Source organism: Aquarana catesbeiana, linkage group LG07 (genome assembly GCF_042186555.1).
Source record: "Aquarana catesbeiana isolate 2022-GZ linkage group LG07, ASM4218655v1, whole genome shotgun sequence".
Taxonomy (NCBI): domain Eukaryota; kingdom Metazoa; phylum Chordata; class Amphibia; order Anura; family Ranidae; genus Aquarana; species Aquarana catesbeiana.
The window spans coordinates 283,587,636-283,605,153 of record NC_133330.1 but is presented as its reverse complement, the minus strand read 5'-3'; the positions used below and the strand labels follow the sequence as shown (position 1 = coordinate 283,605,153).

General features: G+C 45.0%; 1 protein-coding gene across 4 annotated transcripts in view; it reads right to left on the bottom strand.

Annotated features, from left to right (window-relative positions):
• The window catches only part of COP1 (COP1 E3 ubiquitin ligase), a 333,947-nt gene that overhangs the window by 254,679 nt on the left and 61,750 nt on the right, over window positions 1-17,518 (bottom strand). For all 4 annotated transcript variants that reach the window (XM_073593409.1, XM_073593408.1, XM_073593411.1 and 1 more), the window contains 2 exons: window positions 10,924-11,043; window positions 3,582-3,650 (listed from right to left, as the gene is read on the bottom strand). In XM_073593409.1, coding sequence (XP_073449510.1) covers window positions 3,582-3,650; window positions 10,924-11,043 — 189 coding nt within the window. The remainder of the gene's footprint in view (window positions 1-3,581; window positions 3,651-10,923; window positions 11,044-17,518) is intronic.

The following is a 17,518-nucleotide window of genomic DNA, read 5'->3' as shown; positions in this document are numbered from 1 at the left end:
ATCACTGTCCAATGAAGAGGAAGGAACGATTTCCCGGACCAAAAGGCCGGGGACCTCAGCCACCAGAGAAGTGAAGCTCTGGCTAGCTGGCTCAACCAGATTTAACAATCTAGGGATGTCGGAGACTTGTCCCATTTGGACAGGATCTCTTTCTGCAAGACTCGAGTGTGGAATTGAGCATACGGTACCGCCTCGAAAGTGGCTACTATGAGGCCCAGAACTCGCATGCAAAAATGCAGCGACGACCACCTGTGGCACATCAGTAACTGCACCACGGATTGGAGAGTCTGCTTGAAGGAAGAAAGACTCTCGCCTTTGAGTAATCCAGAATCAACCAAGTACTACAGGTGCTGGGTCGGCAGCAACTCCGAATTCTGGAGATTCAACACCCAGCGAAACTCCTGAAGAGTCTACATGGTGATCGCCACATCCTCCCTTAGTTCTGAGGCAGAAGCTGCTCTCAGGAGGAGGTCGTCCAGGTAACCCACAATCGCGATCCCTCGTTGTCTCAGCAACACCAGAATCGGAGACAGCACCTTGGTGATGACCCTTGGTGCCGAGGGTAAGCCAAAAAGAAGGGCTACAAATTGGTAGTGCTCATCCCCGACCGCAAATCGCAGGAACATCTGATGTCTGACGCATATGGGGACATGCAAGTATGTGTCCTTGATGTCCAAAGACGCCAGGAAATCCCCCTGATGAAGTGCAGCGACCACCGAACGAACCAATTCCATCCCGAACCTTCACAAAACAAATTGAGGGCCTTGAGATCCAGGACCGGAAGGACCCCTTCCTTCTTCGGGATTACAAATAGATTTGGAGTAGAATCCCTGAAACCTTTCCGACGTCGTTACAGGCACCATCACCCCACGCAGAAGTCCTGTACTGCCCCAAACAGGGCCTCCCGGTGAGCCGGAAGGAAAAAACCTGTCTGGCGGACAAGAAAGCAACTTTATCTTGTAGCCTGACAAAACCAGCTCGCAGACCCACTGGTCGGAAAGACGAGAAGTCCACTGGTCTGCAAACTCCCGAAGGCGACCCCCCACCCGAGAGTCGGGCGGGGACAAACCTTCATGCGGAAGCTGATTTAATCGGCTTGCGATACCAGGGACACTTTTGACCCTCAGCGGGCACCTTGTCGGTCTGGGAGCGCTTACCCGCTGACATGGGCAGACGAAAAAGCCGCTTCTGAGCAGAAAAAGAGGGCCCCAGCCTACGGCGTGGCTCCTTACCCTTTCAGGACTCTGGGAGCAAAGTACTCTTTCCCCCAGTAACATTTTTAATAATGTCATCCAGCGAGGCGCCAAACAGCCTCCCACCTTGGAAAGGCAACTCCGCCAGTGCTTTCTTAGATGTCTGGTCCGCAGACCAACACTTGAGCCAAATCAGCTGACGCAGCACTACTGCTGATACCGAGGCTCTAGAAAGCAAAGGGGCCATATCCAGGGCCGCATCACAAATATACTTAAGGCCGTGCACCAACTGGTCTGCCAGTTCCACACAGACTGGGGAAACCTGTTCCTTCCCCAACTCGCGGTGCAACAACTTAGCCCATTCAGTAAGTGTTTGTGACACCAGAGCCGTGGCGAACACCGGCCGAAGCGCCGACCCCACCATCGTAAACATGGACCGGGCAAACGCCTTGGGCCTTCTGTCGGCAGGGTCCTTGAAAGAGGGGGACCCTTCCACCGGAATCGTGGTCACCTCATTTAACCTAGATACCGGGGGGTCAACGACCGGAGGAGATGTCCATTTTTTCAGAAAACTCTCCTCAAAGGGGTAACGCACCGCCATTCGCCTCGGGACTGATAAGGCACGCTGCGGGCATTCCCACTCCTTGTAAATAAACTTATCAAAATAAGTTAAGTAGAGAAACACCTTAGCGGTGCAGACCGGCTTGTGGGACCCAAAAGGGACTGACATCTGCAGATGCCCAAGCCGTATCTTCTATCTTTAAGGTATTCCGCACCACCGTGATAAGTGCCCCCACTAGCGCTTTTTCCTGCGCTGGAACAGACGCGAAGGCTTCCTTCTCACTGTCCGAAGGGTCATGGTCCGCAACTTCTGAAGCGCCAGAAAAGGGGCCGCATGCCACAGCGGGGCCCCGAGTGTCCATTGGCACCGCAGGTCCAGGGGAACCGGTTGCTATCACAGGGGTGTCTGGGAAAGAAGCGCCAGCATCCGACGCCATGTCTGACCCACTCTCGCCTGTCACCCGAGACCTAAAGCAGGAGATAAAAAATGCCTACCCTCCTAGCTGCCACAGACTGAGGGACCCCCCGCAGGACTCATCACCCTGACCAAGGCGTTGTGCTGTGCTGCTGTCCATTCTCCCCTCTGGCAGCGTCAAAACCATGAGGTGTTCTGTGTCAGTTTCGTGCTGTTCCTGGCTTAAACAGCCGCCCAGCGCTAGAGAACTAACAGAAAATGTCCACCGTGGCTACAAGAAAATGGCCGCCTCAGACAAAAGTGCCCGAAAACGCCGGGAAAATTGGCCACAGCTACAGGAAAATGGCCACGGTTCCCATTCCCCCTGCATGGCAGCAAATGAAGGTAAAAAGCGAAGTGAAAAAATGAGGGGAACAAACGAGGGGAAAAAACGACAGCACAACCCCCTGCCAGGACCCAGAGACCGCCCGGAGGATTCCCGGGCCAGGTAAGTGCTCTGCACCCCCTACGCCCAGCCATGCAGCGCCCCCTTTGGATGGGGAAGATGGAAAGAGGAAAGGGAGAGAAAGAGAGAAAGAGACCCCCTAATCGACCCCCAGGGAGTGCCCAGCTGCTCCATCCTGCCTAAACAGGTGGAACCATACCCCTCCTGCAGGGACTGCTGGACGCACTCCACGGACAGACCCATCTCCCGCATAGTACGGTGTGGCTGTCGGCCATGGCAACACTGACTCAGACAGCAGTAGCCCAGTCGTGTGTGCCCCGGAGCATATAGCTCACCGGCAGCCCTGGACCAGAATGGGTCCTGTCGTGGCCGACCCAGCGCGGAGCTTAAGTCTGCATGCGCTCGATGGCCAGGCTGGGGAGACTACCAGGATCTATATTATCCAGCCTGTCACCCAGCCCGGCTGTTGATTGTAGATCACGGGAAGAAAAAGCAAAAAATTTTCAAAGGCCACTGGTCCCCACAGGGAGCTAGGTCCTTCTCCTAGACTAGGCAGAAAAAACTGAGCTGCTGGGAGCAAAGTGAGGGGTTATAGCCAGTAGGACCACCCCCTGGGCGGTACTGTGATTGTTTTTTCTGTGTTCGGCCTAGCCCTCTCCTAAAGGTGGCGATATAACCCTAAGTCAAGACTAAAGTGCTGTGTCCGTCAATGAACGAAAGAGAAAAGGTATGATTTTAGCACCGTTTGAAAGCACTAAAAAAACGCATGCTACATTCTATGTTTTTTACCTCCAATATAAGCAAACCACAAAAATAAAAAAGTAGTACTGTGCAGTAGTCACCCATGGAAGGTTACTTGTTTATATTCAACTATGATAATAAGAAGGATAGTATGCAGGGTGTGGAGGAATTCAGTATATTTTGAAAGTACTGTACTTTAGACAAATCAACGCTTAAGCTACATTACCTCTCTCTTATTCCGCCGGGCAACTTTTAGGAATTCCGTGAGGATTTGGACTTGAGCAGCATGCGATTCCTGTGAGGAATATAATTAGAGTGTTTATTCTGTGGCAGAGATTCAATCATCCTGCATCATGTACAAGAATGTTTCAACAAGCACTGCATACTTCTGTATCAGTGTCAGCCAGTTATAAAAGAAAACATCCATTAAAAAACACCATTATAGTTCTATGCATAACAAAATTAAAGTTAACTTTTCACATCATCCTATGCATATATATGTGCATACTGTATACTTGTATAATTACATGATTTAAAAGTATGCACTGAGCTTTTTTTTTTTTTTTAACATGCTTGAAAAAAAAGCCTGTTTTTTTTTTTGTTTTTTAGTTTTCTTTCAATTCTGTCAGTGTAATTTTAATACAAGTCTTGGTTTTTAAGTTGGTTTACACTATGGGAGATTATTTTCCTTTTGCTTGACCATGAGGAATTCTGTAGGAAGCAGGAGAGTGTGGCAGAGGAGTTTGGAAGTGGAAAAGACCCCCTAAGTAGTTATTACAGAAGCGCTTTGCAGACCTGTATGAGAATATAGGTCTGAAATAAAGGTGAGCAGCCATTGCAAACGTTGTGTGGAGCAAACTGGGAGCACTCCATTTTAAAAAGGCATATCAAGGTTAAGCGAATAGTCGAATGTGTGTCAATATTATCTGACACGGTGTGGAAATCACATTCTATGGACACTACTTAGCAAATGAATTTTAGTATTGATCATGATTTAGATAAATATGTTTATGCAAACTTGGTTTATAATTTGCAGCACTATATTGTTGGGAATAATACCTTGAAGGGTATATGTGAAATATTTTTTATTCCACTTGTATACGGTATTATAGCACATTTTTTGTTGTATTTTGACGTTTATGGTATTTACAGCATTTTGAATGTGGGTTCACTAACCAATAGGATACATGCGATTTAAATTATTGATGATTTTAAGTACACTGTTTCAAGTAGGTAATGAAATTAGCCCCTAAGGGTAAAACAAAGCTAAAAACCTAAGCTCAACTTTGACATGTGTTAGTAGAACTACATATCTTCACAACTGCTTTGTGCATCCAGGTGGATTATACCTTGGTTTTTCTCAGGACAAATTGGGCTTTCTTTTGATGGTAAATGGTATGTCCAGATTTTGTTTTTATTATCAAAGGAAAACAGGCCCAAAATTGTAAATTATATATATATATATATATATATATATATATATATATATATATATATATATATATATATATATATATATATATATATATAATTTTTTTTTTATTATTTATTTAGCTGTATATTTCTTGCTATTATCATAATTTAGCACCAAAGAACAACCCAAAATTTATTCTCCTGCTCCTGACGATTGCAGTGATACAACATGTGTATGTTAGTTGTTGTTTGTACCGGTAGTACAGCCCAAAAAGAATGATGTGCGTTTTACATTTTATTTATCCTGCCTACAACGCAAATCGACTCAGACACTGCTACCAATTAAAAAAAAGTATCTACATTTTTTAAAATTCTACACAGAATATGCAGACTGTGACCTTTGACTCAGACCTTGACTCTAAGGGCTAGTTTACACTTGCTTCAAAACAAGACTTCACACAGGATTTGTTAAAGCTCTCCGAATGCCAAAGCCCATGTCACTAAATAAAATGGTTAGCTTACAATCCTGTTAACACTTTGCGTTTACTTTGCTTCGGCTTCACTTCAAAAATTATACTCCATGTCGCTTTAGTGGTGCTTCAAAGCGTCTTCAAAGCCTCCATAGAACTCTATGACAAAAATGCTCGCATGAAGCTCCCTTGAAGCACTAGCGGCTTTTGAAAGGCTTTAAATTCAGCTTTAGCTTCGCTTTGTTTTGGAAAAATTGCAGATATGAGATATCCACACACACACACACACACACACACACACACGGCACCTGTCAAGCTTCAACAAAGCTTCACAGAAGGTTTGCCGAAGTTTCATCGAAGCATCAAAAACACATAATAAAAGCATGTTGAAGCGGTAGGCGCTTTGTGTGTTAAAGCCAAAGCAAGTGTAAATGAGCCCTTACAATAACACTGGCAACCTTGATCTTGTTATTTTTTTCTTTATTTTTGAATTAGATTTTTTTTTTTGGTTGTTTACAATTCCTCTCCTGCAAGAAGAGGAAGATACAATGTATCATTCTCTTCACTCAGAGGAAGGAAACCCAAGGAGCGGGCTCACAGTGACTGATCACTGTGATAGCCAATCAGAGTCTATCACAGCGACCAGGGGATGCCGAACCGACAATCCTGGTTCCCGGTCATTAGTACGAGACCCGGGGTTCTCGGTGAGACCCCTGTCTCTGTGCTGGGAGCGTGCCAAGGTACACTTCTGTGAGACCGCATGTGTTGTGTGCGGTGCAGCGCAAAGGGGGTTAATGCATTGTAATTTAAGACCGCACATGATATTTGTTTTCAGTTTATATTGGCGTTAGCGCTACATTATTTCTTGTATTAGCCAATAGTACCACTTACACACTTTTTTCATCCAGACAAACGTACTTATTGTGATAACAAGTCTCAGAAAATATTTCTTACCTTCTAGAAAACCACATTCAGATATAAAGTATTTGAGAAAAATACAAAAAGGAAATAATCAAGTGTGCTACTAATCAAGCTAAATTTTCCCCAGCCCAGGTCTCGCAAACAAGAGATTGAGGCTGGGTTCACACTGGTGCGACACGACAGCCGTCCTACTTTGGATCCGACTTTGCCCTGCGACATAAAGCCGGCATGTGTCCGACTTTCAATGAACGGGGATCCGACTTGGATCCCCGCCAATGCCCGGCATTGTTTGATATTAGGGGGAACTCCGCGCCAAATTTTAAATAAAAAACCGGCATGGGTTCCCCCTCCAAGAGCATACCAGGCCCTTGGGTCTGGTATGGACCTTGAGGGGAACCCCATACGCCGATAAAAACGGCGTGGGGGTCCCCCCCAATCCATACCAGACCCTTATCCGAGCACGCAGCCCGGCCGGACAGGAATGGGGGTGGGGACGAGCGAGCGCCCCCCCCCCCTCCTGAACCGTACCAGGCCGCATGCCCTCAACATGGGGGGTTGGTGCCTTGGGGGAGGGGGCGCGCTGCGGCCCCCCACCCCAAAGCACCTTGTCCCCATGTTGATGAGGACAAGGGCCTCTTCCCGACAACCCTGGCCGTTGGTTGTCGGGGTCTGCGGGCGAAGGGCTTATCGGAATCCAGGAGCCCCCTTTAATAAGGGGGCCCCCAGATCCCGGCCCCCCACCCTATGTGAATGAGTATGGGGTACATGGTACCCCTACCCATTCACTAGGGAAGTGTCAATAAAAAAAAACCACAGTACACAGGTTTCAAAATTAATTTATTGGGCAGCTCCGGTATCTTCTTCCGACTTCTCCCGGTGTTCCGCCTCTTCTCCCGGGCCCCGCCGCTATCTTCTTCCAGCTCTATTGCCAGCGAGGGGCCCGGTCTGCTGCCGCTGTCTTCTCGCCGCTGTCTCGCCGCTGTCTCGCAGCTTCTTCTCTTCATCTCTTCTTCCGATGTTGACACGACGCTCTCCCCGGCTGGAATGCTCTCTGTGCGCTCTGCTCTGACTTATATAGGCGGTGACCCCGCCCCCTTATGCCGTCAGTCTCTGGGCATGCTGGGACTGTGACGGCATAAGGGGGCGTGGTCATCGGGTGATGACCACGCCCCCTAAAACGTCACAGTCCCAGCATGCCCAGAGACTGTGACGGCATAAGGGGGCGGGGTCACCGCCTATATAAGTCAGAGCAGAGCGCGCAGAGAGCATTCCAGCCGGGGAGAGCGTCGTGTCAACATCGGAAGAAGAGATGAAGAGAAGAAGCGGCGAGACAGCGGCGAGAAGACAGCGGCAGCAGACCGGGCCCCTCGCTGGCAATAGAGCTGGAAGAAGATAGCGGCGGGGCCCGGGAGAAGAGGCGGAACACCGGGAGAAGTCGGAAGAAGATACCGGAGCTGCCCAATAAATTAATTTTGAAACCTGTGTACTGTGGTTTTTTTTATTGACACTTCCCTAGGTGAATGGGTAGGGGTACCATGTACCCCATACTCATTCACATAGGGTGGGGGGCCGGGATCTGGGGGCCCCCTTATTAAAGGGGGCTCCTGGATTCCGATAAGCCCTCCGCCCGCAGACCCCGACAACCAACGGCCAGGGTTGTCGGGAAGAGGCCCTTGTCCTCATCAACATGGGGACAAGGTGCTTTGGGGTGGGGGGCCGCAGCGCGCCCCCTCCCCCAAGGCACCAACCCCCCATGTTGAGGGCATGCGGCCTGGTACGGTTCAGGAGGGGGGGGGGGGGGCGCTCGCTCGTCCCCACCCCCATTCCTGTCCGGCCGGGCTGCGTGCTCGGATAAGGGTCTGGTATGGATTGGGGGGCACCCCCACGCCGTTTTTATCGGCGTAGGGGGTTCCCCTCAAGGTCCATACCAGACCCAAGGGCCAGGTATGCTCCTGGAGGGGGAACCCATGCCGGTTTTTTATTTAAAATTTGGCGCGGAGTTCCCCCTAAAGATTCATACCAAACACAGTGCCGGGCATTGGCGGGGATCCAAGTCGGATCCCCGTTCATTGAAAGTCGGACACATGCCGGCTTCATGTCGCAGGGCAAAGTCGGATCCAAAGTAGGACGGCTGTCATGTCGCACCAGTGTGAACCCAGCCTTAGACTGGGTTCACACTGATACTACACGACAGTCATACAACTTTCATCCTACTTTGCTCTGCGACATCAGTCCTACATCGGTCCTACATTGGTCCTACATCCATCCGACTTGAATGAACAGGATACTACTTTGATCCAACTTTGTGATAGTCTGACTTGTCCTTTGACCAATCAAAACAATCCCAGTGTGAGATGAACTTCTTTTACTGCTGCTTTAATCACCATGTCTGATGTCAAAAGTCGGATGGTTAGGACAAGGATCCTACCTTGATCCGACTTCAATGATATTCAATGGGCTGAAGTAGGATCAAAGTCGGACCAAAGTAGTGCAGGGAGCATTTTCAAAGTCGGACCAACTTGTGTCAGACCAGTTAAGACGGCTCTCATAGGGAAATATTGATTTTCATACGTCATGCGACATGAGCTCCCAAAGTCGGAGCATTTGTCGGACCAGTGTGAACCCAGCCTTAGTGTTTAGCAAAAGAAAGTTCTATTGTACAGTATATAGAAAGGAACAACCACTAAGAACATGAGTAGTTACTAGGTCCAAACAGCAATAATTTTCCATTGTGCACCAGTTTCCTCAACTAAAATATCAACACGGAATTAACATATATTCAGTTGGCTAGTTTTATGGTTTACTCATTCTTTATGCCAACAGCAGCCAACCAGATCTCAGATTCATTAAAGCATATCCGTTTGGAGATAATCTATGGTTGCTTTAGGATATGGCAGTATGTACACCCTCATTGTATTTTGCTCTAACGTACTGAATAAACTTTGTGCTGTTCTGCAGAAACTATGAACAAGTAAGGGTTCATGTTTTCACCTAAATAAAAATTAATGACAATACTAACAATAATAAAAACTAACACTTGGGAGAAGTGAATCCACAGCTGCAGAGTGGCCTGCCAAGGATCTGTGCAATCTTATGCCCGTTATCAGGTTTGGACATAAGTTACATCAACACAGACAGAGCGAGCCAACTGTGAACAGGAGTATAGGCACATCCCTAGTTCGCGATCATTCCTAAATTTACCCACCCGATGCAGACTGCCGACATTCCTCTCGTGCCAGGCTCTAGTAGACAAAATGTTAGGCTGTCTTCAGCCCCTTACTTTCTGGAGCTAAATTTAATCTGAAGATTATATTTTCCCTTTTGCTGCTGTGATAATTGGCCAAATATTTTTATGGCTGTCCTGGCAGCAGAGCTGAACAATATGTGCTGTAGAAGGAGGTTCTGTTACTGGCACAGCATGCAACCGGGACAGAAAGACTCTTTATCAATTCCACAAGACTGTGTCTTCGCTAGCCTGGGAGGGATTGCCAAGAGGGAGAAACAGGGGGACCACTACCTTCTACCAGAAGACAGCACTGCAGAACATATTTTCATATGACTCTTATATGGAGAACAACATCTACCCAAGTCCAATAAATGCCAACTAAACCCAGCTTACAGCTAGTGAAGTATAGAAAACCACAAGAGCTGGTCAAGCTTACATTTACAAAAAATAAATTAGAAATCTAGGATTATTCCTACCGCCGACACCAATGGTAAAGCAATATCCATCCTCCCTGTAACGATACACGTTAAAGAAGTTCACCTTTGGGAACATGTAACATGTTCCACATGATTTTAAGATGTTCCTAGTGCTGCTGCAGCCGCTGCGTCCCCCCCCCCCCCCTTCTCCCTGTGGCAGCAGTACAGGGAGAAGTTCCCCATATGAGCTGTCACTGTTTGAAAATCCCCCAGGCCAGTGTGTGTATGTATGTATGTATGTATGTATGTATGTATGTATGTATGTATGTATGTATGTATATATATATATATATATATATATATATATATATATATATATATATATATATATATATATATATATATATATATATATATATATATATATATATATATATATATATTGTATGAACTACAAGCCCCGACATCCTTTGCAGCTGTCGGCTTGTAGTTCTCAATGAACTACCACGGTGCTGTGGTAGTTCATTGAGTCTCTGTCAGCGAGTATGGACAAGCAGATACACTGACAGTGTGCAGGCGACCTGCATGGCATCAGCGATCTGCTGATCGCTAACGCAATGCTTTACAGGATCCTACTACAAAAAGTAATAAATGTAAATTTTTTTTACCTGCAAAAAGATGTGCATTTATTTATTTTTTGTAAAAAGGTGAACTCATCCTTTAAATTGTTTTTTTTTTTTTTTTTACTCTCACTGCCCACCAAATCTGGAGAATTTGTTACTTCCACTAATCACAGAGCCTGGGCATTGTTTACTTTTCTGACTACTGATGCTGGGGCAATTCCTTCTCAAAATGACCAAGTCCAGCACCCTTTGTTTAGAAAGTTTGAGGATCATTGCTGTAGGAGGAGTCCAACAGCACCTTCTTATAACAAAACAGAAAACACATCAGTCGTCAGTTCTCCAAATGCAAAGCATACATTTTATTAATGGCACACTATCTATTGTTACATGGCAACATAGCGCTCAAGCTGACAACGCTGTTTGCGACTGGTTTTATCAAGATTGCTTAAAAATATTTAGGATATATGTTCTAAGGGGTGGACATGTCTCGTATACTTACAGCTTCAAGCTGCCTCTTCTTCTGTACCAGAAGTTGAAGCATCAGATTCACATTGGCAAGGTCCAGGTTATCCTGATCAGTTGCCAACAGATCCTGGAAGATCTGCCACCGATGACCATTCTGGGAAAAGAAGAAAATGAATATTAGCATATACAACCCGAGGATGGCTTCACAATAATTCACTGCGATTTGGCCGCAGCGTGGTGTATCCCCAGTTTTATGCGGGTTAACGGGATTTTCCCATAGACTTGTATTATCTCCCACAGTTTTTGTGCTTTTTCTGAAAATCATCATGATCAGCGAGGTGCATGAGAGCAGCAGCTCTTTTTGCTCTCCATTCTCACTGGGCAGATGCATTAAGAGCCATTTGCTTACATGCGGAAATGCTTTGATGCTTAAGAGCTGTGAAAATGTGGACTAGCCTTCCTCAAGAACTGGTCTTAACCAGCTCAGTATTTTTTATATATTTTTTTTAAATAAAGAGCTGGATGCATCCCCAAAATGTACAACATATAGATGGATACGAATACTTTGAGGTAATAACACCACACACACACACACACACACAGTGGGTATAGGATTGTGTATATGCAGTAGGGTTGCACGGATACTAGTATCTGTGCCGATACCGAGTATTTGCACAAGTATCGGTACTCGTGTAAAGTTTCTTCATCTGCAGATCAAAGGGATGAACAAATATTCCTCTGTTTAACCCCTTTTTAACCCTTAATTTACTCTAATCAGCCTTAATTAACTCCTTAATTTCCTCCATTTAATTATTATTTTCCTGCTTTTTTTTGTTTACGTCTATTTTATAAACGATAAACAATTAAAACCTTTTTTTGTTTGCTTTGTTAGGCCCCTTTCACACGATCAGACCGTTCAGGTCTGCCTGTCGGTTTTGACGGCGGACCTGAACGGGCGCTCCATGTTAGCCTATGGAGCGACGGATGTCAGCGGAGACATTTCCGCTGACATCTGACACTGACACGGTCCGATCCGCTAAAAGCAGACGGATGGCCCTATGTCCAGGTCCGTCGCTATCGGATGAAATCTGATGAAAACGGACATGCTGTCAGTTTTTATCCGATCCCTCCATAGGCGGCAGCGGCGCCTGACAAGCCCCTCCCCGCTCAGTGAGCAAAGAGGGACCTGTCATCCGCCGGTTTAGCGGAGATCAAGGGAGAGATCTCCTGCTGAGCCGGCGGACCGAGGCGGACTCCGTGGAAGCGGAGTCCGGCTCGTGTGAAAGGGGCCTTAGTGAATATTTTTACACACATATATATTAACATATATTTACACATTTCACATTGAAAAAGCGCAAAATTTAAAAAAAAAAAAAACAAAAGGATCAATTTCATTTGTAAATAACTTTTCAATGCTTTGTACCATTGCTGACAGCTGCAGTGAAAACAAAACATTTGCGGTAAGTATCGGTAATTGGTATTGGCAAGTACTAAAAAAGAAGAAGAAAAAAAAAAAAAGTATCGGTACTCGTACTCTATGTAAAAAAATGGTATTGGTGCATCCCTAATATGGAGGTTTTTCTTTGTGTGTGTGTGTATTTATTTTTATTCGTGGAAGTAGATGGCACTAGTGTCTTTTTCAACCTGAATAACCAACTATACAACATACACGTTTGGTCCATATATATTTGGACACAGGCACAATTTTCATACTTTTGGCTCTGTATGCCACCAGAATAAAATTAAAATGAAACAATCCAAATGAATTTGAAGTGCAGACTTTCAGCTTTAATTCAAGGGGTTGAACGTAAATATAAAGTACAAATTTTAGGAACTGCAACCATTTTTATACACAGTCCGCTCATTTTCAGGGGCTCAAATGTAATTGAACAAATGAATAGAAACATAAATAAAATGTTCATTTTTAATATTTTGTTGAGAATCCTTTACTGGCAATGACTGCAGCCAGTAAAGCCCATGGACATTACCAAAGCCCGGGTTTCCTCCTTTCTGATGCTTTGTTAGGCTCTAACTGTAGCTGTCTTCAGTTGTTTGTGGATCTTTCTGCCTTTAGTTGTGCCTTAAGCAAGTGAAATGCATGCTCAATCGGGTTGAGATCAGGTGATTGACTGGGCCATTGCAGAATTTTACACTTCTTTTCCTTCAAAAGCTCCTGGGTTGCTTTTGCAGGGTGTTTTGGGGAACATTGTCCATCTGTACTGTGAAGCGCCATCCAATCAAATCTGCTGCATTTGACTGAATCTTGACTGACAGTGTATCTCTCTAAATACTGGAGAATTAATCCGGCTGTTTCTGTCACATCAATAAAACACCAATGACCCAGTGCCACTGGAAGTCATGCATGCCCATGCCATCACACTGCCTCCACCATGTTTACAGATGACGTTGTGTGCTTTGGCTCATGAGCTGTTCCAAGCCTTTTCCACACTTTCTTCTGGCCATTCTGGTACAGATTAATCTTAGTTTCATCTATCCAAAGAATGCTTTTCCAGAACTTGTCTGGCTTTTTTAGATGTTTTTTGGCAAAGTCTAATCTGGCTTTTCTATTCTTCAGGCTTATGAATGGTTTGCACCTTGTAGTGAACCCTCTCTATTTGCTCACGTGAAGTCTTCTCTTGATTGTAGACTTTAACAATGATACTCCCACCTCCTGGAGAGTGTCCTTCACTTGCCTGGATTTTGTGAATGGGTTTTTCTTTACCATAGGGAGGGATCCTGCGATTATTCACCACTGTTGTCTTCCATGGACGTCCAGGCCTTTTTATGTTGCTGGCCTCACCAGTGCATTCTTCTTTCCTCAGAATGTACCAAACTGTTGATTTGGTCACTCCTAATGTTGCTGCTATTTCATGGATGGATTTGTTTTTGAAGCTTTACAATGTGGCCTGTTTCACTTGCATGGACAGCTCCTTGGAACGCATGATGTAGGGTCACAGCAATAGATTCTAAATGCAAATACCACACTTAGAATCAACTCCAGACCTTTTACCTGCTTAATTGATGAAGAAATAACAAAGCAGTAGCCCACACCTGGACATGAAACAGCTTTTGATTCAATTGTCCAATTACTTTTGGTCCCTTGAAAAAAAGGGGATGGTTATTCTTAGGAGCTGCAATTCCTAAACCCTTCCTGTGATTTGGATGTACATACCCTCACATTAAACCTGAGAGTGTGCACTTTCAGCCCATATCCATTATATAACTATAGCTTGAATAGGTTTTGGTAAATACCTGAAAAAAAAAAAAAAAAAAAAGTTAAATTGTGCCTGTGTCCAAATATATATGGACCCAACTGATTTGATTGCATCTAATTTAGTATACAAAATTAAATATTTTTGAATGTAGGCCATGTTAATTGTCAGAGTAACGATTAGGTTAAGAAGTTTAAAAAACGGGGAGAAAAAAAAAAAAAAGACACAAAATGCTCTGCATTACTCAGCCAAGAAAAACTATATGCACCACTGAAGTATTTCCTGAGCATGTAACGCAGGATATGCTCAGTACACACAGTTTTACTATTCAAAAACTTGACACGAACCATTAAGTAAAGGGAAAGAGCCAAATAGTAGAACATGATTTTATAAACGCCAAGCAACATCAGATGTTGTCAGCAATGAAAAGTTGACAACTCCATTTCCTACTGTCTGGGTAGGACCAACTGGGTAGGCAGTGCAGATGCAGGGGGAGAAACAGGAGACAAGTAAAATGTAGGTCAGCCCTAAGTAAAACTTCTCATGTTATAATTATGCTAGTAGCAAAGCAGTACCAAGAATATGCATCTAAAGAAAGAAGAGAGAGATATGTTATCGGTTGAACTAGATGGACTTTTTTCAACCAAAACTATGAGAACAGGAATTTAGAGGGAATAAAATGAATTTTTTTTTTTTTTTATCTCTTGTCCATTGAGTGATACAGGAGCATTTACCTGGTAAAATTGGAGAAGACCAGAGGGCTGGTTCAGTAAGTAGGCTCAAAGTGACAGGAAAGGCCTTGAGTAATCATGAAATCTGGGCAGCTGGCAGAAATGCCCTAGACCAGAACGTTGAGTGGCCAGATTTTACAAAGTGTCACTGCAGAGAGGGAAACTAAGATCAGATCAGAGATAAAAGTTCTAAGTAACCTTTGTAGGAGAAGCAGCAGCGCAGAAATTCCTCTACACTGTCTTGGCAGGAAAGAGCAAAGAGCATGCGTGGCAAGCTGGTGGAGAAAAGGAGGAAGAGGTTTTCTGCTCAGCAATAAAAAAAGGGGCAGCGCCCACTGCCAGGTCCAAATGGACTACTCACAAAAGTTAGTAATCAGACACAGCCCTACAGCAAAACCAGTGGCTCTACTCATGGGAAGCACTCCACAGCCAACATACCCAGAACCAGTTCAGAAAGCTCTTATGTGAATCCTAGTGCCTGGGGTTCAATCCAGTCTGAATGTCCAGTTCTTCAGGGTCCAGTCGCAGGGGAGGTCCAGAAGCAAAGGCAGAGGACAACAGTGGGCAACACTGAACAACCCTTCCCCACTCCATGAGTCCTTTGTAACCAAGCAATGCACAGTACCACGTGAACAGAGGGATGGTGTCCTGTACTATAGTACAAAATATGGAATTTACAGGCAAGTTAAAATACCTTTCATATTATTCTTACAGTTCAGGACAAAGAATGGATGCTCACAGACCCTGGGGCATCCCCAAGCAATGAATGAGAAGGTTGGGCAAAAACAAGGCAAACAGAACCGTGCCAACGTACCTAAAAGAATGGACAGGGGTCAAGGACCCAACTCAAAGTCCCTTGAAGGCAGTAGGTCTGATAATCTCCTGAGTGGTATACCATTGTCCAGCAATCTTTGCTGTTCACATCCGGGTAGGGGGCAATTGGAGGGCAGATTTAATCAGTGGTCACCACCTGAACCAAGGGGAATGGGCTCTTCATCCCAACACCTTCAATCTCCTATGTCAGAACCAAGTACTTTAGATGTGGGCATATTAGCCTCCAGGTTTAATTACAAATTACCCATGTGTGACCTGGACCAAGGTTCCTCTTTCTCTAGCAATAGATGCTCTGGTAGTTCCATGGACACCATTCACATTATATGGTGCAAAGGGTAAGCCAAATGGCAGTGTGACAAATTGTCCCCTACAGCAAAGTGCAGAAAGCTCTTCTGAGGTAGGTAAATGGAAATATGGAGGCAGTCATCTTGAACATCTGATGTCAAAACTTCTCCCTGACCTTGGAGGTTCCATGCAAAACTTGTGAACTCAAAATTAGTTTAGGGATTTTATCTCCAGGATAGGACAGGTTCCACCTCTCTGTTGTATTTTGGTACTGCAAAGAGGTTTGAACAGAATCCTTTGAATCTGTTCTTCAGTGTAACTGAACAAGAGATTGTTCTGCAAATCTGACATCCACCACTCTTAGGGATGAGGTTGCCCTTTCATTGTGAAGGAGGCTTTGGGGTAGGCTTTGTGTGCTTTGTGTTGCAAGTCTTGCACCAAAAGGAAGGGCTGCATTTTAAATTTGAAGATGAAGCCTATGGAAAGGCTTTGTGCTTTGAGGAAGTTCAAGCCCCTGAAGAGGGGGAAGTTTGGAGCTTTAAGCTGTGGGAGGACCTTTCCTCCTGAGACATTACCAAAGAGACACCCTCCATCAAAGAGCATACAAAGAGAGGAGTCATTTACAAGCAGCTTCAGGTGACCAGGCTTTCTGCCATAAAATGCTGCACATATGGACAGCAACGTAAGCCATTCTGGGAAATCTGGTTCATGACTTCTTAAAGGGCATCAACACAGAAATGTAAGGTCAAAAAGGGCAGTCATAGTCAGGCACTCAAGTCAGCAGCATAAGGGACACATCATATTATAGTAAGTCATGCCCCTTGTGCAGCAGGCTTCTTTTTCCTTTTTGTCTAAAAACTTAGGCTACAAGCCTCATACTTGCTACAGGGTTACCAGTAACAGTCCAATAACAGAACAAACCTGTTTTATCTTTGCATGTCACAGGCCCCTGAAAGGGTTCAGACTACACCCGTCACGGTGGGCATACCCTTAGAGGGGTTTTCAGGGTCTGGGAAGCATAGGAAATGTACCACAGGCCTGAACCTGTATAGCACCCTGAAGCGAACAACACACATTGCACTCAGTGCTGAGGTTAGCTCCCACACAGGATTAGGTGACCGAAGCAACATTGCAGGCAGTTCCCATAGTATGGTGTCCAGGTACAATTTTTCACGTATAACTGAGGTTGCACCGATCCAGACACATTGCTTCTATTTTTATAGTAGAAGGCTTTTAAGAGTTGATTGAAGAATCTGAGGTAAATAAGAACTAGTAAGCACATTTCTTCATAATGAATAAGAGGTCCATCACTTAGAGAACACTGGCAAAAAAATAGAAGTCTCACAGGAGTAGGGTTAAAGGGGTACACCCAAGCGAGGCATGTCCAAAAGCTTTGCAAGTGTCCACTCACCTGAAGGTAGCCACCTATAACCCAGGACCTATGAACATCCAACCTGCATCCTGTACTTTATGAATAGGATACAAAATATATATGTTATACTGTAATCTTTTCTTGGGGAACTTGGGTTTGCCCTCCATCTCTCTATTGTCCCTTTTTGTCAATGAA